Source organism: Oryctolagus cuniculus, chromosome 1, assembly GCF_051225735.1.
Source record: "Oryctolagus cuniculus isolate XC-2025 breed Fujian yellow rabbit chromosome 1, ASM5122573v1, whole genome shotgun sequence".
Lineage (NCBI taxonomy): Eukaryota > Metazoa > Chordata > Mammalia > Lagomorpha > Leporidae > Oryctolagus > Oryctolagus cuniculus.
This window is the reverse complement of record NC_142867.1, coordinates 139,637,633-139,661,877: the sequence shown is the minus strand read 5'-3', so window position 1 is coordinate 139,661,877 and position 24,245 is coordinate 139,637,633. Positions and strand designations below refer to the sequence as shown.

The window sequence follows — 24,245 nt, the reverse complement described above, 5'->3', positions numbered from 1 at the left end:
ATTGTTCAAACTTCAGCATCTTCACTGCCCAGCTGGGCTAGGAATTATCGTTACAAAATTGGTTTATTCTCAACATTTAAGAGAGTTTTTTTTTTTTTTAAGTCAGAGTGGTCTCATAAAGGATGGCACTGGAATTGGCAAGGCGTTAAGCCTGACACTTACTTGTGAGGTGCTGTACATAGGGAGGCAAGTAAGACACATTTTATTCTCACAGAAATCACTGCCTCAAAATAATCAAGTCAAGAATTTTCTTTCAAGCTGGCTTATGTATTCATATTTATCTGACATGACAATTATATGTATGTTATGCATGCATAATTCATATTGTGTGTGTGTTTATATACATATATGTATGTGTGTGTGTGTGTATTTATGTATATACACACCACAAAACCTGGTCATCCCCAGGAAATACTCAGTCTTGTTAGCCTTGTGAGTAGGGTACTAATATAACTATAGATCAGCTGTCTGTGTATTTATGGTGTGTGACATACGTAACATACATTGTGTAAGTCTCTGGGGATTAAAGCCGACCAGTGCAGCACATGTGTAAGGTAGATGCGGTTGTGCAGGCGTCTGGTGGCACAGTGCCGTCACTGCGGGCAGGAGGTTCTGTCGGTGCAGCGCAAGTGATTTGTCTGCTGCACGCATGCCACCTCGGAGGTTCCTTGGGGTTCTCTTGTTGATTAACTTGGGTAGGTTTGTGATGAAGGCTGTTAGAAGGAGCTCGGTTTAGCTCAGCTTGATGATGGCACTTTTCTTGCATATGGGACAGCTGTGTTGAAAGATAATCATTTGGTTCCTGGATGTCTCCTTTCTCCCTGGATCATTTCCTGTGACAAAAGTGGTCTAGACTGTAGAACACAACTTCTGTCCCCAGGCATCTGCTGGCTCTTCCCAGGTAAATTGTGGCATTCACCCCCACCGTGGCATTGACCCAGACACAGGACATGCTGAAATGAACTGTAGGGCATGTGAGAGCATCTTTGGTTTTGCTACAGAAACTAACACTGCAGCTATAAGGGAGCTCATGGGGGACTCACGGGGCTCTCAGAGGCTGTCTCAGTGGTAGGAGACTCCAGACCTGTGCCGTCTGGGAGCACAGCCACTAACCACAAATGGCTACTGAAATGTAAATAGATGAAAATGAACTGAAATGAAAACTTGAGTCAGCCTCACTGCACATCAGGCGCTCAGCAGCCACGTGTGGCTAACTACTCCTGCATGAGGCCCTGAGAACGCACACACTGCCACCACAGCAAGTACTCTGGCAGGACAGCTTTAGACTGCTTACTTGGAGGCCCTCATTTGCTTTTGTAAACCCAGCCATTCCTCCCATTTCAAGAACCAAGGTGCAAGGTTGAGAGTTGATTTGTGATGGCCTAAGTAATTTGCCTACCGCTCATTACACTAGAGTAGGCATGAGGTTTGGTCAGGAGAAGCGTCTAGAATCTCTCTGGACCCGTCACAGCAAGCACCTATAATCACAAGTGCCTGGGACCACACACAGAGGCATAGAGGTGCGCAGTGCTGTCGGTGGATGCCAGTGGCCCAAGATAGACAGATGCATACCACACAATGGCTCTTTTCAAAATGCTTTTTTGAAAGTGAGACTTTATATTCAGCTGGTATTTCACCATGTATTTTTCAAAAGATACAGTAGTGTTTCAGCAACTATTATAAAAATTACATGTAAAATATTTTAAAAAAACTTACTTATTTTATTTGAAAGCCAGAGTTACAGAGAGGCAGAGAGAGAGAGAGAGAGAGAGAGAGAGAGATCTTCCATCTGTTGATTCACTCCTCAAATGGCCACAACAGATGGAGCTGGGCCAATCTGAAGCCAGGAGCCAGGAGCTTCTTCCAGGTCTCCCACGTGTGTGCAGGGGCCCAAGGACTTGGGCCATCTTCCACTGCTTTCCCAGGCCATAGCAGAGAGCTGGTTTGGAAGTGGAGCAGCAGGGATTCAAACCGGTGCCAATGGGATGCCGGCACTGCAGGCGGAGGCTTTACCTGCTATACCACAGCACCGGCCCCCTAAAATAACTTTTTAATGAATAAAACTTTGGTGTATCTGTTTTTCTAGCAGTGTGTAAGATAATAGTTGAAAAGGCTTTCTGTAATAAATATTGGTGAAAGTTATATCACAAATGGTTTAATTTGTTACCAATCTGTTCTATTTGCTCAGGGGAAACAGATTTGGTGTTCAGGCTTTATTGCCCTGCCTCAGTCTTTAAAAGTCTATTTTAAAAGCTAAATGTGTCTTTAGCACAAGCCCCTTAGAACTCAACCTGGTATTTTCAGATAGGTTCTACTCTGATAAAACTTCACATGTTCTCTCTCCCTGTCTCTCTCTGTCTCTCTCACTCTGTGTGTGTGTGTGTTTTCATAGATTTGCAACATGCTAAAAGCTTCAGGGAATAGAAAATATTACAACACTTTAAACAATGGTCACAAATTGAAGGATAAGTATTTTTATGGTTTTGTAGGGTTGAGTCACATTGTGTTGTAAGACAGTAAACAAACTGTGCTTGTCCACATAGCTCCTCCCCTTTGACCCTACTGCTTTCTTTATGAGAGCAAAGGAAGTCAGTTTTGTGAGCATCCAGCCCTGATCTATCCAGAAAGCTCTTGCTTAAAACCTCTGACAGCGAGTTCCACAAGGAATCAGTTGCAAAGGGCATGATGATCAAAGCTGATGTTGTATTTCTTCTCTCAGTTCAAGGAAGCAATAACCTTCAATGGAGCTTTCTGTTTACAGGATGGAATATATAAGTAATTCAAAAGTGATATCTCCTTCTAGAAGTCAGAGATCATTTCTAATCATGTCCGTACATGTCCTTAGTGCAGCGTCTGTGTGACGTGAAGTTTGCTGTGTTGTCCTTTATTAGTGAGGCGTCTGTCTCCATGAAGCTATGAAAGAAAACAAAATGAAGACAAGGGAAAAAAAATCCTCAACATATTCCATCTTTAACACACCTTGTAATCCAACATTGTAAGTTATAGTCAGTTATTTACATATTACATTGTAATTGTGTCAAATACAGCTTTAAATTAGTTTAATACACTTAAGCATACAAAAGGAGAAATGGCGTCTGTGTTTAGTGTTGCTTTGCCCTGTGCATTGATGGCCCTGGTTGGCTGTGGCCTGGGAGAAGGGCTGGGGGGGGGGGAGTGGAAGGTTGCTGCCTGCCCCTCCCCCGAGGCACTGAGGGTCTTTACACCCAAGAGGCAACAGGGAGAGCACAGGGTGGGGGCACAGTGGATGGCTTTCTGACTTGTCTGCTCTGGCAAAAGCTGGCTGTGCTTAGGCCTCTCCTGGTAGAGGTTACTGCTTCCAAGTATGTTTATTTTAAGTAATATAATCTCAGGAAAATGTTATCTAGGGAAAAGAATCCTTGATGTCTTCCCAAAATATTTGATTAAATGATGGGCAAATCAATAACAGACGTGACATTTCAAGTGTATTTTCATTCTATCCAAATAGCATATAAACATGAAAGCACTGTTATATGATTAAATCAGTTTTGCCATCTCTGGTGGTGACTGCTAATTACCTACCCTTTTAAAAACATTTTCTCTGGGCTGGTGCTGTGGTGTAGCAGGTAAAGCTGCCACCTGCAGTGCCAGCATCCCATATGGGCGCTAGTTCAAGTCCTAGCTTCTCCACTTCCAATCCTGCTCTCTGCTATGGCCTGGGAAGGCAGTAAAAGATGGCCCAAATCCTTGGGCCCCTGCTCCCTCGTGGGAGACCTGGAGGAAGCTCCTGGCTCCTGGCTTCGGATCGGCGAAGCTCTGGCCATTGTGGCCATCTGGGGAGTAAACCAGCAGATGGAAGTCTTCTCTCTTTTTCTGCCTCCCCTTCTCTCTCTGTGTAACTCTTTCAAATAAACAAATCTTTAAAAAAAATATGCAGATCTTGTTATCTAGTCTGTACTTGGTCATATGGGCAATGAAAGGGTTGATGATGTGGTGGCATTACATAGTGAGATGTGGCTATCAAGGAGGCTGTCTCCATGTTTGTTGGCTAATGCTCATCCTTTGTTGGAAAAGAGAAGCCTTAAACTTAGTGCATGTGGGTGGTATTGCAGCCTAGTAGGTAAAGCCTCTACTGCCTGAGACGCCAGCATCCCATATGGATGCTTGCTTGTGTCCCAGCTGCTCTACTTGTGATCCATCTCCCTGCAAAGCAGCAGAAGATGGCCCAAGTGTTTGGGCATCTGCCATCCATGAGGGAGACCCAAATGAAGCTCCTGACTTTAGCGTGGCCCAGCCTTGGCCGTTGCAGCCATCTGGGGAGTAAACCAGCAGATGGAAAATCTCCCTGTGTGTGTCTCCCTCTCTCTTTAATTCTGATTTTCAAATAAATCTTAAAACAGTGCAGATATTTTAAAGAATATTCAGAATGTGCATCATGATAGGTATGGAAGTGTTAACTTTTAGAAATACAACTCTACTAAGAGGAACCAAGGTCTGCCTGGTGAGGAAATGTATAGGAGTTGCAGATTGTGTTATCTGATAGCAAGAAGTTGTCAGAGACTTATCTGAGTCATGGCAGAAAGGGCTCCAGAGAAGTTGCCAGTGACCAATGGAGGGGGTTTGAACATTAAAAAAAGGATACAGTAACTGCGGTGGACTGTCGTGCATCAGATAGGTTAGAATCTATAAGCTGATGGTGACGGCCGGAGACGAGAACTTACTGGTCTCCTTTGCAGGATGCTAGTGAACCACTTTGTGGTTCTGAAAACCAGTAAGTAAAGGCAAAGAATCAGCCACTTGAAAACTTGTGCAAACTTGCTTTTGTATTACTGCTAAGTCACAAGCAGACGCAGCGGAGACACCCGTTTTGCGTATCTTCATTCTGCTCTTTTGTCTGTGACTACAAATGCTAGTTCAGGGCTATCGACATCCAGAATCTTAGTGCCAGAGCTGGTGTAGGCACGAACGATGCTCAGTGCTCCAGTGTGTGAAGTTCTACCCACCCCTGCCCCAGCACAAGGCCCCCTTCACCCTGCGTTCAGGCATCTGCAGGGCCTCACGCCTCCCTCTCCTCCCCAGGCCACCATACTTTGCATGTGAGGAGTAAACAGCTTTAGACTTCTTTGTTTTGCTAGTCATTCTTGGCATTCCTCATTATCTTTAGCATAGCTTTTACAGCATCTGTTTAATGGCATATGGAAGAAAACATAATTCATTCCTGATATATTTGTTTTCTGCATACACATATCCCCCTAATAAATTCAGTAAATGTTAAATAATTAGGTACTTGGTATACAGAATGGTGAATATTGTGCGGAGATTGTTATAGACTGTTACATTTAGTTTAAGAGGTTTTTCCCCCAGCTCTTTGATTAATATCTATCTAGGGAAATTAGAGCTTTTGGATAGGCTAAGAATACCCTTATCACTTTTCCCATTTACAATGCTAGGTTCCCAGTATCCACATATACATTATTTTAGTCAGCTTTTCATTACTACAAGTTGAATACCTTAGAGAGGTTACTTAAGAAGGAAGAAGGTTAATCGAGGCTTACGATTGTGGAGGTTCACAGTCCAAGATGGGCAGCCCATTTAGTGTGCTGTCTGATGAGGGCAGTAGACGCCAGTGCGGGTACAGGGAGGACCACAGGAAGCGGAGAGGGGAGCTGATATAACCAACCCTTTCGTGAGAACTACCTTTTAAGGACAAGCCTCCAGGGACCGGCATGCCCACCTGTCAGTCACCCTAATTAGATTGCGCTTCCACCCTCTTCAGCATCATTAGCTCCCGACTTTGGTGTTTAAACATGTGTGTGAATTGGGGAGCCAAATTCTGTTCACCCCGTGGTGGTTGCTACTCACCAAGGTTTAAAACAGGAAAGTTATTCTAGAAGCCTTGATAAGCACTCTCCACATTCTCTCATCCTGGCCACAGGATTGAATTGCAGCCATTTGTGACTACAGCTGCAAGGGTCTCCTTTCCACGTCAGCCCAGTCGCCCCACGGCCTCCGCCAGGCACAGCCGCTCGTTCCGGGTTTGGGCTTCCGCATCTCACTCCACAGGGCCCTGACCATCCAGTTCTGCATAGACCCCAGTGACTACTGGGTCCATGAACGTTCCTACTCTGTCATCTCTCTCCTTTACCCTGACTTCCTCCCCACTCTGGTCAGATGGCATGGTCCTGTCTGATAACCACTTCCTTGCAAATGATCTTAACAGCACGCCCCTCCACCTCCCCAACCCCTGCCCCACCCCTGCGCGGCGGGAATGTAAGGACTAAATAAGTTCTGTGCTGTCGAAGCGCTTTAGACAGTGTGCAGTGCCTGCCAGTGTCAGCTTCTGCTTGGGCTCAGCTTCCCTCCTCTCCCTGCACTTGTCTGGCAACTTCTCAATTATCTGACTGCTCTGTGCCTGCCTCACAAACAGCTAGAAACTGCTGGGGTCAGGTGAAGAGGGGTGGTGCGGACAGAGAGCCATGCTAGCTCATGCTCTTAACCACATACTCAAATGTGTAGTGGATTTTATCCTACTATATTTCAATAGGATGCTTGATTTTCCACTTTGTGAAATACGTGTTCAGATCTCTTTCTTCAATCCACCTCTAGTTCCAGACATTCTTGGGCATAAATAACAGGAGATCCCATTTCAGCTGTCTTTAAAAAAGTAGAAATACCCTGTAACATTCCAAAGCCACAAGGCAAGGCATCTTCAGGGTGGGTAAGTTTGATGGTTTAGTGACACCTCTCTGCTGTGCCATCTTCAGTTTGCCCATTCATCATGGCCACAAGGTGGCTGCTGTGGCTCCAGGCATCACGTGAATGTAACATCATCCTGGAGGAAGATTAGTTTATTCTTGGAGTCCTTATTTCCATGGAGGAAGTCTTCCCTGGAAGATTCTCCAGTGTCAGCACCACTTGGCTGGGGTAAAATGAACTCACTTACCCTAACTGACCCTGCTCACGTCCCACCCCTCCCTCCCTCATGGGAGCCACAGGGCCCTCCTTCCTCTTGACTGTGCCACGCTCAGTCCCACCTTTGGGCCTTCACTGTGCTGAGCTTGTCATGGATGGTTTTCCTAATTCCTGTGGCTGCCTGGGTGCTGTTTGTGTGTTGGCCTCCCCTATTTTTCCTGACCACCGGCCTGAGTGAGCCATCCAGGGTGCGCTAAGAGCCTTTCCCTGCTGGAACTCCCTCCAAACACGCCTCACAGTTTGTCTGCTCTCTTGTCTCCTAGTTGTTTTCTTCCCTCCAGCCTGCAAGGTGGTCTATCTGGTCTGCCACTGTGTTCAGCACCTGGGACAGGGCCTAGCACTTACTAATAAATAATTAATGCTATTACTTTAAAAAACCAGATAATCTGTTTTATCAAGAGATAGGAAAACTACTCATTATGTGACTGTGTCACTCATGTTTGATGAAGCCCAGGTGACACACTGGAGCCTGGGGTCCTAGACAGCCTGCTTGTCACTGTCCCTACATTGCCACGAGCCCGGCAGGACCCATTCAGGGCCCTCCATGCTGGGACATTGCATGTAGTCGGTCAGACCTGACGTGGGCGCCTGCCTGTCCAGCGGCGTCACGTCAGAGAGGAGCCTCTGCACCCCTGGGCCACAGCTGCAGGACCCTCTCCTGTCCAAGCTGTGTGCAGTAGGAGGAGGGCGGCCAGGAGGCTTCCTTAGGGAATGACTTGTCAGAGGATGCTCTCTTCCCAGTGGCTTCCTGTTCCCCAGAGTAAACCCCAGACCCTCTTGGGCCCATAGGACCACCAGAATTTGGCACGACTCCGGCGTAGTTACTTTCAAAGCGGAGCAGAAATGTTGGTGTTAAAAGTTTTCTTTTTAGGATAGCTATTCCTATGACATATGTTAGAATCCTGGATTCCCTGTGAGTCATGTTTAGTTTTTTGTGTCATATTGCGCTGTTAACTTATATCTGTAAAACCTTTGGTCGCTTTGTCATTACTGAAAAAGATAAACTAAGCAGAGCATGTCACTTAATAAAATTTGAAATGATAAATTTTGTATGCCTGAGGATGGTCGGGGGCAGTTGAGTTACCCTCAGCTCCATAAATGTAAGAAGAGAGCGTAGGCCGTCAGTCTTTAGTCTTTGATTTCTGCACACGGAGGTATGTGTGCATTCACACTCACAGCAGCATCATACACAAGAGCCAAAGGGTGGGAGCAGCCCAGGTGTCCAGAGGGATAGATCAGGATGTGTGTGTGGGGGGGGTGTGTGTCTCTGTGTTGGAGTATTACTCGGTCTTAGAAAGGAATGAATTTCTGACAGCTGCTGCATTGTGAGTAAACCTGGAGGCCACGGTCCTAAGTAAAACTAACCAGTTATAAACAGATAAGGCCTGTGTGACTGCACTTTCGGAAGTGGATGACGTGTGGCGTCGCTGAAAGGCCAAGGCTGGGATGCAGTGTTAGGTGCTGAGCCTGTATGACATGCCCTGTTCAGTGGGTTAGAAAGCTCTCTCCAGCACTGTGCCTGTGACTTCCACACCAGGTCCCTCAGCGGACTTGTGCGGGATCCTGTTTAGGAACAGTGAGCTGCAAGCAATTCGCTTAAGGGAGTAGATCTGTTCCATAGTGTTGGTTTCTACCTACAGGATGTTACTTTGTTAAGATTCCCCCCCCCCCCCCCCAAATCCTAGTTCCTGGAGATTGATACTATGAAAGGAATGATAGGATAAATGGAATAAATTTTATGGATTTGGAAAATGTTGAGTTTCAGCTCAATAAAAGATGCAAGAGTTGTTAATAACGAAGGTCGCCTTTGTTGATTGGACCAGTCTGCATTAAGCCTTTCACAGAACGCAAAGATCCCTCCGCTGAAGTCAGTTTTCTCGAAGTTCTCATCAGCTCCATCAGTAAGCGTGCTTACCTGGGTCATGTGTGGGGGCTTCGGAACGCTCGTGGAAAATGTGTGTTACGAAGAAACCACGTGTGGATTGTAAAACTTCTTCGCACTCAAGTAAATGTACCTGTGAATTGCATTCGCCACACTCTGTGACGTGCCCTGGCGTTCCTGCGTCTGTGTGCGCGTTAGCCGCCACCAGAATCCATACGTGACTGGGGCCTGCCGCACAGCGTGCCCTTGCCCCTGAGTTCTCAGCCTGTCCTGCCTGTCCTCACCACTCTGAGCAACGTCGTTTATGGGACAATTTAAATCTCAGTGGCTCCTTCCTTTCAGACCTGTTTTCTGCCATATCAAGTGAACACTGAGTCTCTCTGTCTCTAATTGGGCAATTTAAATCCCTAATAACTCCATTGTCCAGAAGCATCATTCATTCCTTTATATCTGAAAACACTCTTTTGGAAATATAAGTCCTTGGGGCCGGCGCTGTGGTGCAGTGGGTTAACGCCCTGGCCTGAAGTGCCCACATCGAATATGGGTGCCGGTTCTAGTCCTGGCTGCTCCACTTCCCATCCAGCTCTCTGCTATGACCTGGGAAAGCAGTGGAAGATGGCCCAAGTCCTTGGGCCCCTGCACTCACGTGGGAGACCCAGAGGAAACTCCTGGCTCCTGGCTTCGGATTGGCACAGCTCCAGCTGTTGCAGCTATCTGGGGAGTGAACCATCGGGTAGAAGACCGACCTCTCTCTCTCTCTCTCTCTCTCTCTCTCTCTCTCTGCCTCTCCTCTCTCTATGTAACTCTGACTTTCAAATAAATAAATCAATCTTAAAAAAAAAAGGAAATAGAAGTCCTTTTCCAATTCATTGACATTTTGTTTTTCTTTTTATCACCCTTATTTTCTAAATACTGGTCCTGGTTGTTAGTATGGTTTGCTTGGTAATAGCGTCTTGGTCTCTGTGCGTCCACGTCAGGCATCTGTCAGAGTGTCATTGCAGAAGGAAAGTGTGCCTTGAAACTCATGCTCTTTTGTACACACACACTTTCCATAGTGAGTGAGTAGAGAGTGATTTCCCGTTCCTCTTCAAGGAAACAAAAGTTATCAGAGCCATCCGGCTCAAGTGTTGGATAATAGAGGGAGGTGGAGACTGGCAAAGCAGAGGACACTGCAATTAAAAGGCGCAGCTGCTGCCCGCTTCCAGCTGGAGTTTGATTGCTGGATGGAATCCTAGATCCTCCTCTTACGTTAGGAACTTCTGTGGGGCGGGGCCCACTTAAGTGTGCGGAAGGTCAGCTGTGGTTTGCTTTTTCTCTTCTTGCAACTTGGCATTACCTGCTCCTCTGCCTCTGCGTCACATGTGCCCCGGGCCGCCTGGCAGCTATTTGAGGAATCTGTACACACATCCTAAAGTTGCAGGTACTTCCTGTTCTTCTTGGTGGAGATGGAGGCTAGGCCTGTGTTACCTGCTTTTGTCTGTCCCTGTGTAGTGAGAGCCTGACCTCATCCCTAGTAGGAGGCACTGGAGTGAATGGTTACGTGGATCCAGTGAGCTAGGCAGACGTCAGCCACACACAGGATTACTCTGACCTAAGTTCATCCTAAACCGTGCTGCTACACCACTGTGTTCCCCTGGAGTCCGAGAGCCAATCGGCTCTCAGAGTCCCCACAGTAGTAAGGGGCCAAGTGGAAGTCAGAACCGACGCAGTGTTCCGTCTCCGCGAGCGGCTTCTTCCCCAGCCCCCGGAAGGAGGGTGTGTTTGTGTGAGAGCAGCTTCAGATGAGGAGAAGCTCTTGGGGGTCAGCGGGACTGAGAAAGTCCGTCTAAGCTGCAGGAAGCATGCAGAGCCTGGTGGAACTGCCGGTCTGGCCCTCTGAGGCGGCGCTGTGTGTTCAGCACTGCTGGCCTGTTGTCACTGACCTGGGCTGGGGGCGGGGGTGCAGGCCGGGCTCAGCATGCCCAGCTCCGGAGCGGGGAGCTGCAGTGCAAACCCTTCTCGGCACCATTCTCACGTATTTCTTGGCGTGATTTTATACACGAGTTAAGAAGTTGCGTTTGGAAGTAGTTTTCCAGGTAGTAATTTTGACATGTGATCGTCCCGGGTTTCTTTCACAGATAAAGAGGGATGACACTGAATTACTAAAGAGGTCCTCGCCTTTCTGTCTCCTCTACCCCAGGGGGCACCCAGAGATTACCCCGCGCCATCGGAATGTCCCTGGCCAAGGAGCTCATCTTCTCCGCCCGTGTGCTTGACGGCCACGAAGCCAAGGCCGTGGGCTTGATCAGCCATGTCCTGGAGCAGAACCAGGAGGGCGATGCTGCCTACAGGAAGGCCTTGGACCTGGCGAGAGAGTTTCTACCTCAGGTACTCGACTCCTTTCCCGTGACTGCAGCACAGGGTGTGAGGCCCACACCTGACATGTCCTTGGCTTGGGTTCCAGATAAGCGGAGGCGTGCTAACTGGAAAACCGGGAATCCTGTGTTGGGTTAGCATTAAGATTTTCAGAATTTAGATTAGGAATTTAACCCTGATTTTAATTCTGAAAAATCTCCCTTCACTCCCCAGCTGTGTACTCTAAGCTAAGCCCCACTGAGATGTAGGGAGAAGCAGTGGGTGGGCTTCCCTTTCAGTCACTTTTGCAAACACGTTTTTCAAAGATTGCTTTATCTGAAATCACACATTAGAAGGTTTTCATGTAAGAGGAAGAGGCCTCTTTTGCTCCATAAGCAGTTAATGACATCTCCTTGTCCCTGATGGAGTTTGAAGTGTTGTGGCTCCCTAACCATTTCTGGAGTCAACATAGCTTTCTGTCCAGCTCAGGTCCCTTTCTGCAAACAGGACTCAGAGCCTGGTGTGGGGGCCATGGATTTCCTTTAGGAATGTTTTGAAGTTTCTCTCCAAAATATTGCAGATGGGGTTGCACTGCGGAGTTTGTTTCTTTCTCTTTTAAAACAAAGATTATTTATTTGAAAGAGTAAGAGAGAGAGAGAGAAAGAGAGATCTTCCATCTTCTGGTTTACCCTCCAGATTGCCACATTGACTGGGGCTGGGCTAGGCTGAAGCCAGGAGCTTCATCTAGGTCTCCCACATGGGTGTAAGGACCCAAGCACTTGAGCCATCTTCCACTGCTTTTCCAGGCCATTTGCAGGGAGCGGGGTCAGAAGTGGAGCAGCTGCAACATAAACAGGTGCCCGTGGGATATGGGCGTCACAGTCTCAGGCAGCGGCTTTACCCATTGTGCCACAGCGCCAGCCCAGTGGAATGTGCTTCTAAACCACACTTCCTGGTATTCATAATAGTCTGGTCCTTCTTAATTAACTTAGGCGCTTTTTGTTTTTAGGGTAAGGCTCATATTTAACTTATTGCCTACATAAGGTAAAGCAGCCTTATGCTTACACTTAATGCAAGTTCAGATGTATTTGTTGAATTGATGGAGAGAGAGCAAATAAAAAAATATTTTACTGCCTTTAAAAAAAAAGTCTCAGGCCGGCGCCACGGCTCACTAGGCTAATCCTCCGCCTTGCGGCGCCGGCACACCGGGTTCTAGTCCCAGTTGGGGCACTGGATTCTGTCCCGGTTGCTCCTCTTCCAGTCCAGCTCTCTGCTGTGGTCCAGGAAGGCAGTGGAGGATGGCCCAAGTCCTTGGGCCCTGCACCCCATGGGAGACCAGGAGGAAGCACCTAGCTCTTGGCTTCGGATCAGCGCAGTGTGCCGGCCGCAGCACACCGGCTGCAGCGGCCATTGGGGGATGAACCAACGGAAAAAGGAAGACCTTTCTCTATGTCTCTCTTTCTCACTGTCCACTCTGCCTGTCAAAAAAAGAAAAGAGTCTCAATATGTTTGATGTTTCTCTCCAGAATATTAGGGAGGTGAGAGTTAATGAAAGGGGACAGTATCAGAAGTAATAATTTAACTAAGTATTGGTTTAGTAAAATCCCATAGTTTAACACTCGATGACCAAATCGTATCTCAGTTGAAGTAAAGGTGTGTTTGTAAAATGTCCCGGGATAATTATGATGCTGATAGTCACAGCTGCCCTGGACTGTTGACAGGTGTGTTCAGCCCCCTGCTTCACAGTGCCACAGAGGGGGTTTTACTCCCTATGATCCTTCACAGTGGGTACCCACTGTCCACGTTGTGTGGCCCGAGCACAGGTGCACCAGCCTGGCACAGCCTGGCAGCCAGCTGTGTCCCACCTGCAGTAGCCTAGGCCAGCAACCCCTGCCCTGTGCATGCCTCCATCCCCTCTCATCCAGTAGTGAAAACAGTAGTTGTTACAGTTGATTCTTCTCTAGGCCCAACAGATGTGTAAGGGGAGATGTTGAATGACCAAAACGTGTGACTGCAAAACCACATGTACAAGACACTGAGGGAAGCTTCAGCTGAAGTCTTTATTTTTACCTTTGTTACTTGTTACAGAATAGTTACTCTCCCAAGGGATGAGAAAGCTTCTGTAAAGTTAGTATTTCTACATGATTTCTGTGTTCATATGCTTCATTTCTCTAGAAAATGACGTGTAGAAGAAGAGGCATCGACTTCGTTTCAAAGGGGAAACTAATGAAATCAAGTGCTGTCTCTATCAGCATTTTAAATTTTCAGTGTTCTCTTTCCCTCCCTCCCTCCCTCCCTCCTTTCCTTCCTTTTTTCTTTCTTTTCTAAACCTTGATATCCAAAGTGGAGTCTCTGGACTGGCCGCCTGACATCTACCAGGGGCTGTTGAATCCTGCAGAGCCCACGTGTGCATCCTAACAAGGGGGTGGGAATTGTGTGTGCCTGCTAATCTGACGGCACCTCTTTTGGCTCTGTTGGCAATGACAATGGACAAGCGAAACATGCGGCTTTAAGAACTTGCTTGATTCTCGGGAAAGACGTGGTGCCTGCGTGCGCCACACATGCAGGTCCCTTTAGAGGATCACACCTGCATGTGTAAGTACTCTACCCTGGGAGAACCACCGCCTCCGGAGAAGATCTGTGAGCACAGGACTCGGGAAGAGAATTTACACAGATCGAATTTGATGACGGAAACCCCCAGGGAAAACGGTGTTGCTCATGCATTCATCAGCTTCTCCATTCACTTGTTAGAATCCCTTATTGTACCTGTGATTTAGAAATTGCCTTGTGTTTTAATTAAGAACATTTGATTCAGAATGCACCACTGGAATCACATTCCTCACCCATGAACAATATTTTAGGCATTTAAAATGAGATCAAATAGCCAAATTCCGGCTGGGGGACGCTGGTTTTCTCTGGGGCAGTTGGTGGGTGTTTGGCTTTGATAGCAAGCTGTAGTGTTTCCTTCCTGCAGAGGGAGTCTAGTTCTTCCCTCCATGCCCCGTGCACATCCTGAATGACACGTAGACTGTGCTTTTGGGGTGGGAGCACTGCCTGGGGTACACATCTTTCTGAATCCACATTTGTGGTGGGTAGCTGTCAGTGCTAATGCAGGAAAGCTACAGAGCCCGTGCCTGAAGTGGGCGGCGCTGGACCTCCGGAGCCTCGTCTCCAGCCCAGACTTCTGTCCTGACCCCTGACCAGTGTGGGACTGAGCCAGAGTCCCTCCTTTACTTTCCCCTGCTCTTAGGGAGCGTTGAAGAAGAATGAGAAGCCCTCAACTGACCTGCTGACCTTGGAGAATCTAGAGTTTGCTACATGATGGAATAGTGTGGAATCTAATGTGATTACAATCACTGTGTAATTAACACCTTGAAAGGCTTAGTAAAGAGAGGTTCCATCTGATATCCCACAACCATTGTTGCCTGTGTTGTGGATCCAGCAGTGGAAATTTATGGGTTTTACTGAGGTGCTTGGCATTATTCGCGTAAATACTAATTAAAATCTGTATTTTGTAATTTGAATTTTAGGGACCTGTTGCAATGCGAGTGGCAAAATTAGCAATTAATCAAGGGATGGAGGTAAGTTCCTTAATGTTTAAATCTGTTGTTCAAGTGGATAATGGAGACTTAATTTAAATGAACCACATTCAGATATGTACTTGATTTTTCTTTCTTCTAAAATATAACTATTTGAATGCCGCTGTTACTGAAAGTTATTGAAGTTCCTTCTAACTACATCTTTGATTTCATTCTGCTTGTAATTATTGCTGATTTAGTGTGATAATCACAGAATTAAATAATTTCACCAATGTCCTGCTGCTTATGGCGTGCTTATTATGTTTGTAAATTTAATATCTTTTATTTAAAGGCAAAAATAGAGAGGGGGAGAAACAGAGCTCTCCCATCTTATGGTTCACTCCCCAAAAGCCTATAATAGCCTGGTCTGATTCAGGCTGAAGGCAGGCGCGTGGAACTCAGTCTGAGTCTCCCACGGGGGTGGCAGGGATCCAAGCGCTTGAACAGTCACCTTCTGCCTCCCAGGATGTCTGTTGGCAGGAAGCTGGACTCAGAAGCAGAGCAGAGACTCAAACCCAGGCATTCCGGTATGGGATGCAGGTGTCCCAGGTGACATCTTAACTGCTGTACCAATACCTACCCCAGAAATGCTTAGTATTTTTGCCATTGACGTAGTAGATTTACCAGCTGGCAGTTTTTAGAAAAAGACGTTATGTGTATTCTCAACATCACCATCATATTACGGAAAACTTTCAAGGAGGACTTCCTAGCTCATAGCCGAGTCCAGCTCCTTCCACCTTTAACGTCCCTGAGTACATTCTGCAGAGAGACAGAGGAACAAGGTGGACCTGTGGGGGGTCCTGGGGTTACCCTGGGAGGCGACTCCAAAGGAGTACAGGCTGTGGGGAGGAAGCCAGGGGAGACTCTGTGGGTACCCATTTCTTTTGAATGTTTAACTCCAGGTGTTAAATTCTGGTTGAATTTAGGGAAGTTTGGAGAAACATATTTCTTTGCAGACACAGAAACTACTATATCTTCCTGTGCTAATAGTGAAAAGAGATTGAGTTTGTGAGCAGTAAATGCTGCTTTATAAGTTTGCAAAGTATTTGGTTGGTTCATGTGAATACTTAACACTAACAATACTGACAGTTGGATGCTTTTTAAAGGCCTGTGTCACCCTGATAGTACCCGCATTTGGTGGGAACTGCAGCCTTCTCCTTGTTCAGAAATGCATCTCGGAAGCAGAGAGGTTAAATTACTATGCCAAGGTTGCACAGCTCCCAGGGGGCAGGTCAGGGCTTGAACCAGGAAGCCAGGTCTCCTCTGCTGGTCCGGCTTCCAATCTGCTGTTTCATGGGGAAGGGTTCTGGTTTGGGAAGATGGGGTTATTCGATTTGAATTTATGTTGAATATAGTATATTTCCAAATGCTACGCTTTTCTAAAAAGAACCATGCTTTCTCCTTAGGTTGATTTAATCACGGGGTTGGCCATAGAAGAAGCTTGTTATGCTCAGGTATGTAAGACCATCGCAGGTTCTCTGAGGGACCCTCGCGTCTTGTAGTTCCCTCTGTATCATTTGAGTGAATTACGTGATACCAGTGAGCAGACTTATCCTCTCGCCCATTCCAGAGTCATGACAGAGGGCCTCACGGTGTTTCTGCTGTTCTGTTGTTATCAGCTAAAACAGTTCAGTTCCACAGACTGATGGCACTGGGCTTCAGAATTTCCCAAGCTCTTGGAATAACTAAATAAAATCTGTGCTCAGCTGTCCCTCTGGGCTTCCGTTGTCTTTCGTGGGGTAGGCCAGCCTTCACTGCAGCGTGGAGAGGTGGCCGGGCAGCCAGTGAGTGTGAGGCTGCCACGCGGTGTGGGTGTGGGAGACTCGCTGGCTTTTCTTGAAGTTCCTAGCCTTCTCTCTTGCCCACTGAGAATTCACTAATGAAATTACGTTTTCTTTCTTTCTATACAAATTAGTAGGTCTTTCTATACAGGAACAAGGTGTTTTCCTTTTTTTCCTGAAAGATAAAACTTTGTTTTAGGGCATCTAAAATAGCAAAAGAGTTTTGTCCTACTTTTCCTGAGTTTGAAACTATGTGAGCTTCCCCGAACCATGGCGGAGTTGTGAGTTAGAGGCAGTGTCCAGGGTGTTCCCCTGTGCCTTGTCTCTGTGTGTAAATCACGTGTGTCACTAATGAGCTCGTGTCCTGAGTGAGATCAGTTGTAAGCGTTTAGCAGTGGACAGCCTCAAAGCACATTAGTCCTAAACCGCCGCCTCGCCATGTCAAAAGAGCAGAAAGCACATTAACATAGACATCAATAAAAGAAAGATAGCTGGAAAGACCCCATTATTGGAAGATTAAGTGGGATATTATGTGTCAAAAGAAAAAGTCTCAAGGAATTTTGAGGTATTTTGAGCCAAAACAAAATGAAAATACAACTTAATCAAAATTTGTGGGATGTTTCAAAAACAGTGTTTAGAGAGAAGTTTGTAGTGCTGAGTGTAAATGTTGGAAAAGAAGAAAGATCTAAAATCAGTAAGCTTCCAATTTCTTGGAAAACTATAAAAAGGAAGAGGCAATTAAATCCAGAGAAAGCTGAAGGAAAGAAATCATAAACATTACAGCAAGAATCAGTGAAATGAAATTGAAAGTAGGAAAACAGTAGAGAAAAATCAACAAAACCAAAGGCTGATGCTTGGTAAAGATCTTTAAAATGTACAGACCTTACCAAGTTAACCAAGGGAAAAGAGAGAAGAATAAAAATCACTAATAGTATCAGAAATAGGAGAGAAGCTGTCGTATCTGGTCCATGAACATTAAAAGAATAAAGCGTATTATGAGTAGCTTTGTGTCCACAGATTTAATAACCTGGATGAAAGGGGCCATTTCTTTTTTTTTAAAATTGAATTATTTAATTTTTTAGAAATGCAGAGAAAACTCCCATTTGCTGGTTTACTCCCAAATGCTTGTGATGACTGGGGCTAGGCCAGGCCGAAGCTGGGAACAGAGTTCATTCTGGGTCTCCCACGTGATGGCAAAGACCCAGCTGGTTGAGCCATAACCTCTGCTGCCTTCCAGGGCATTAGCAGAGACTGGAATCAGAAGTGGAACTGGGACTCAAATCGGGCACTGCAATCTGGGGTGCAGACATTCCAAGCGGCTGCCTAACTGCTAGTCCAGATGCCACCCAAGAGCCACTTTCTCAGAGCACAGCATCTTTCAAAACTCACACGAGGAGAAATAGATATTCTGAATAGTCTTATTTTTATTTAAAAAAAAATCAGCAATTAATAGCCTTTCAAAACAGTGGGTCCCAGACACAGTCTCACTGATGAAATGGACCAAACATTTAAATTAGAAATGATAGCAATACCACTCCTTTGCAACTTCCAGAAAATAGAAGGAATACTTCCCAGTTCATTCTGAGGCCCTCATTATCCTAATACCTAAAAGAGAGAAAGACATTGCAAAGTAGATGTCTCTTCAGTGTATAGACACAAAATTCTGAATAAAATAATAGCAAATTGAATCCAGCAAGGTAAAGAATTGCATACCAGAACCAGGTGGGATTTATTCCACGTATGCAAGGCTGGTTCAGTATTTGAAAATCAGTCTATTCAATTTATCCTATATCAATAGACTTAAGAAGAACTAGTGCATGATCATATTCATAGATCCAGAAAAAGTATCCGACAAACTCCCACACTCATTCATGATAAAAACTCTCCACAAACTAAGAATAGAGGGAGATTTCTTCAACTTGATGAGAACACCTAGCAAAAATCTGCTAACATTTAATGATTAGGAACAAAGTACAAGGATGTCTCTTCTCACTGCCTTTTCAAAAACAGCATACTGATTAAGATAATCAAAAATGAATCTTGACGTGAATGGAGGGGGAGAGGGAGTGGGAAGAGGGGGGTTGTGGGTGGGAGGGACGGTATTGGGGGGGAAGCCATTGTAACACATGAGTCGTACTTTGGAAATTTATATTCATTAAATAAAAGATAAAAAAATAAAATAAAAAAAAAAAAAGAAAAAAAAAAACAGCATACTGGAATTCCTAGCCAATTCAGTAAGACAAAGAAAAGTTTAAGGTACACAGGTTGAGAAGGAAAAAATAAATTGGTTCACGTATGATGTGATCATCTATGTAGAAAGTCCCAAAAAAATCAACCAAAAATCTCATAAGCAAGTACAGGAAGATTACATGATACAAGGTTAATACAAAAAAAATCAGCTGTTCCCCTGTATGTCAGCAATGAGGACCTGAATTTTTAAATTAAAAGTATGATACCATTTTCATTAGCATGCAAAAAGTCAAAAACTTAAGTGTAAATTATCAAAATATGCACAAGATCTACAGGAGGAAAGCTACAAAATTCTGGTGGAAAAAAAAAAAACAAGAACTAAGTAAGTGGAAACCTATTATTATAGTGTTTATGGATAGGAAGAGTCCCTTGGTAGACAGTCAGCTATTCCCATTTTGACACACAGATTTAATACAATCCCAGTGAAAATCCCAACAAGTTATTTTGTGGATATTGACAAACTGATTGTAAAGTTGTGTCAAAATTCTGAGTATCAGAACAACCAGTGCAGTCGTACAGAAAAACATAGTTGGAGGACTGATGCTGCCTGACTTCAGGACTTCCTGTAAATCTACAGAAATCAAGATAGTGTCATTGTGGTGAAAGAAAAGGCAAAGAGACCAGTCAGACAGAGTAGAGAGCCCAAGAAGAGACTCCGCATCAGTAGACTCAACTGATAGTTGACAAAGTAGCAACTTCAAGTCATTAGAGAGAGGTTAGTCTTGACGATAGATAGTGAGGGAACATCTGAACAGCCACATATGAAAACATGGTCTGGGCATTGAGTTTACATTTTCCAAAGACTTAACTCAAAAAGGGTCATAAATCTAAATGTAAAATTAAAAACTATAAAACTCATAGAAGCTAGGAGATAATTGCAGTGACATTGGGTTTGGCATTGGCTTTTTGGATGGTTTTTAATTCCATTCTCCATTAACTTTCTGTAGTACCCTTGTACAGATAGCAAGTAATCATTTGAAAAGATGTCAAAAACATTTCGGTGAGAAACTACACGTTCAGCAGTGAGATAAAGGCTGCAGACCAAGTGCTGACGAGGGTGTGGAGCTCCAGAAACCCTCCATGGTTGCTGCTGGGGATGTCAGATGGTTCCGCCACTTGAGAAGGGTTTGGCAGTTTTCTTAGAAAGCAAAACACACGCTCACCCATGATCCAGCCGTTGAGCTCCTTGCTGTTCATAGCCAAATGAGTTGAAAACATGGCCACACAAAAACCCTGCACACCAAGTTTTATTCACAGTTGCCCAAACGTGGAAGCAATGAAGATGTTCTCCTGTAGGTGGATGGCTAAATGGTGGCGCACCAATACAGTGGAACATTAACTCAGTGATAAGATACAAGCTGTGAATCCACGCACTGACGTGAAGGAAACTTTAAGGCACGTTGTTGTGTGTGAAGAGTTCATTCTAAAAGGACTGCGCACCATATGGTTCCAAGTCAGCGACATTCTGGAAAAGGCAAAACAGAGACAATTTTGAGTGATGGGGCAGAGATGAACAAGTCGAGCACAAGAGATATTTTGGGCAGTGAGACTGTTCTATGTGGTGCTGTGATGGTGGACGTGTGTTATGATCTGTCTGTCGAAACCCATAGGACGCAGACCACAATGAGTGAGCATTAATGGAAACTACTGATTTTAGTTAATAATGTTTCAGTATTGGTTCATCTCTTGTAACAAATGTACCACACACATGCAAGATGTTACTAACAGGGGAAATGGCAAGGCTGGAGGCCGTGTGTGGGAACTCTATTTTCCACTCATCTTTTTTGTAAAATTAAATTGCTCTGAAAAACAAAATCTTTTCATGTTTTTCAGTAGATTTGAAATAGAGAGAAAAGCATATTTGGAATAAGATTGTTCAATTTAGTTTCCTAATATAGATTTCAACACTTTAGAATGTGCTTCTAGTTTTCTTACGCAATGCTTGATAACTTGACTGTTGTTTTTTTCATCTTTGGTATATGTCATGTATTTTGTTTTTCTTAGACCATTCCAACGAAAGACAGACTTGAAGGACTTCTTGCTTTTAAAGAGAAAAGGCCCCCTCGCTATAAAGGAGAATAGAAGAAACAAGTTCTGAAAATGCCACTGTAATAAATGTACCTCTGGAAGTATCTTTCAGATCCACTCTATGCCTCAGCACATGGAATCTCAATGACCAAAGTGAAGAGTGAGTTACTCGTGTCGTGTACAAAGCGTCTGGAATGGACCCATATGTGTATTTCATCCTGATGTGTATTATTTCATCTCCATTCAGATTTATAAAGCTCGTAGTGTACATTGTCAAAAACAAATTAAAAATAGATACACATTTTTAAATATTTACTGCTTATGAAATTTTCCGTTCTTAATTTTTAAAATGTGAATAATTTATATATTGCACATTCTAGGGGATAATATTGATTGTATGTCTACTGTGCTGCATTAAGAAAATAAAAATATTTCTGTATACCAAAAATGTGAAGTTATACCAAATAAGATTTCTAAGTTATTACATACATATGAACAGATACATACGTCTCAACCTGCAAAGTGAGCTGGATAGATATTCTGAGTGAAAAACTACCTGATACAAATAAAATCAGTGGAAAATAAAATCTTGGGAATTTTTCTTTTACCCCATTTTTTTAAACTGAGTAAGCCATTGCACGTTGGTTTGAGAAGGGACAACGGGTCCATGCTGCTTGTGTCAGCATTGAATACAGCATTGGAGGTGAGGGACTAGTGCAGCCAGAGATGGGCCAGTGAAGTCCACGGGAGGTGGCGTTCTGTTGTGCTTCCAGGACCTCCTCCCAGCAACTGGCCCACCCCCTGGCCTAACCAAGGCCAGGCTGACTCACAAGGAAGAAAGAACATGGTGCAGCTGGCCCATGGGTGTGCTTGGCACGGTGGGTGCAGACTAACGTGGAGACTGCTCTCTGTTTCCCCGCCGCCAGCCGACTGCGTGTGGTTTCTGTAAGGGAAGGAGGGGCACACAGCAACCCTTTCTCCTCTGCTGACAGACACAGCCTGCCCGCCTACCCAGGCCAGAGCTCTCCAGTGTCTGAGGTTCTGCAGCCGTGCTTGGGGCGGGGGGTGTAGAAAGGAAGAACAGTATCGCGCTCTCAAGTAACTTGATGTAGCTGCCATTTTATCAGCCCGGACTGCTTCTGAGCCTGGGCATGGTGGATTCGGCACCTGCCCCTGGTGTGTTGGGGCCCTCTGGGGCCCCTTGCGCCTTGCTGTCACGCCGCCCAAGTGCCTCCCTCAGGAGTTCCCCTCCTCCACTGCACGTGGCCATCCTCCTCCCAGGACCTTCCCTGAAATGGTCCTTCTTTGGTTTGGGAGATCGAAGCCTGAATCGCGGTCCTAAACTTCTGAGGAGAGACAAAGGTGGACCCATTGGCAGCTGCTGTTCATCCTGCGGGAGGGGACAAGCCCGTGTGTAATGCGCATGTGCCCAGGTAAGCACTGTTTCGCCTTGATCGCCTTAGATGCTGAGACTAGGCAGATTTATGATGACTGCTCAGCTGATCAGAGTATACAAAAGGGGCTTATTAAAATGCACGGCAGGCCCCCTGGGGATTATCCCTGCTGCCCTGAACACTTGTTTACTCATAAACTTGCTGAGCTGTTCTTTTCAGGTGTGATAATTTGCAAATAAAGGGCTGGTGCTTGTTTTCATAGTCCTTAAAAGGTTCCAGGGCCATCTTGTCCCGTCAATGACATGCTAAAACGCCACTTCCATTTTTACTGAGTAGGAAATAATTACGTTAATGGGGAAAAAATTATTGAGTGTGCTGAATGACTTCTCTCTCGTAATATGGATTCCTAGTCTGATCTACTCTGGCTGATTGGGCACCATTTAATTTCTAGCAAATTTGTACTAAGTCACTGGAGTGTGCAAGGGTACTTCAGAAAGTACATGGAATTAAGAGAAGTTTATGTTGGTACAAACAGTTTTGAAGTCCATGCATAGTTTTTTCATAACACGTATTTTCCACGAACGTTTTAAAGTCCTCTAATACATAGATTTCAAAATTGGGGGGAAGGGCGGGCCTTGCACTCGGCAGTTAAGTTGCTGCTTGGAACACCACATTACATATTGGAGTGCCTGGCTCACGTCCAGGTTGCTTCCCTTCCAATCCAGTTTCTTGCTAATACACTGAGAAACAGCAGGTGATGGCGCAGATGCTTGGGGTCCTGCCTGGTCATGTAGGAGACCTGGGTTGAACTCGGGGCTCCTGGCTTTGGCCTGATGCAGCCTTGCTTGGCTATTATGGACATTTGGGAAGTGAACCAGTGGACAAAAGCACACACTCTACTCTCTCACTCTTATTGTCCCTGTCCCAATCTCTCTGCCTCTACCTTTCAAACAAAAATAAATAAAAATTTAAAAAACATTTTTTCACCATAATAAACATCTTTCAGTTTCATATCTTTGTATTTGAAAGTAGAGTCCTCAGATATTGTAGACATCATATATAGCAAGAGAAATGTCTATTCTCTTTACAAATGCTTACCTTTCACTGGATTTTTTTTTTAAACCAATCCATGTTCAGGACTTTTTAAACGTAATATATTTTCATCTCTGTGAAAGGCAGATAGTGTTTTTTTTTAAAAGATTTGTTTATGTATTTGAAAGGCAGAGTTACAGAGGTGGGGGGTGGCGTGAGGCATCTTCCATCCTCTATCCACTGGTTCACTCCCAAATGCCCGCAACAGCTGGAGCTGCGCCAATCTGAAGCCAGGAGCCAGGAGCTTCTTCCAGGTCTCTTATGTGGGTGCAGGGGCCCAAGAACTTGGGCTGTCTTCTACTGCTTTCCCAGGCCATAGCAGAGAGCTGGATTGGAAGTGGAGCAGCCGGGACCCGAACAAGCGCCCATATGGAATGCGGGCACTGCAGGTGGCGGCTTTACCCGCTACGCCACAGCGAAGGCAGATAGTGACCTTCTATCCACTGCTCCACTCCCCAAATACCTGCAGCAGCAGGACTGGGCGAGGCCAAAGCCTGAAACTCATTGTGAGTCTCCCCGTGTTGGTGGCAGAGATCCAAGTACTGGAACCATCAGTTGTTACCTCCAGAGGTGACATTAGCAAAAAGCTGGAGCAGAAGTGGAGTAGCCAGGACTCAAACCAGGCAGGACTCAAATACATGATGCAGCACCCTTCACGGCAACTTAACTATCTGTGCCAAACGCCTGCCCCCCGACTTGAGTTTCCTTTCAGTAGAGCAGCAGTCTTGGTGATTATTATACTAGTTCTCCCTCACCTGCAGTCTCATTTTGCATAATTTTAGTTAACTGCAATTAACTTGTGGTCCAAAAATATTAAATGGAAAATGCCAGAAGCATAAGTTTTAACTAACTTTTATTACAGTACATTGTTGCAATCGTTCTATTATTTGTTGTTGGTAATCTCTCATGTGCCTAACTTGCTCATCACAGGTCTGTATTGGAAAGGCCGTAATAC

At 45.2% G+C, this 24,245-nt stretch overlaps 1 protein-coding gene across 11 annotated transcripts in view; it reads left to right on the top strand.

Moving 5' to 3' along the window:
• Positions 1–21,391, top strand: part of AUH (AU RNA binding methylglutaconyl-CoA hydratase) — a 162,584-nt gene extending 141,193 nt beyond the window's left edge. For 8 of the 11 annotated variants that reach the window (XM_089316010.1, XM_089316027.1, XM_017342355.4 and 5 more), the window contains 4 exons: positions 11,013–11,200; positions 14,698–14,748; positions 16,152–16,199; positions 20,781–21,391. In XM_089316010.1, coding sequence (XP_089172136.1) covers positions 11,013–11,200; positions 14,698–14,748; positions 16,152–16,199; positions 20,781–20,858 — 365 coding nt within the window. In that variant the 3' untranslated portion in view covers positions 20,859–21,391. Of the gene's footprint in view, positions 1–11,012; positions 11,201–14,697; positions 14,749–16,151; positions 16,200–19,723 lie in introns of all 11 variants that reach the window. The other 3 variants (XM_089316013.1, XM_089316023.1, XR_016222981.1) reach the window with 2 other exon arrangements.
• The last annotated feature ends 2,854 nt before the right edge of the window (positions 21,392–24,245 follow it).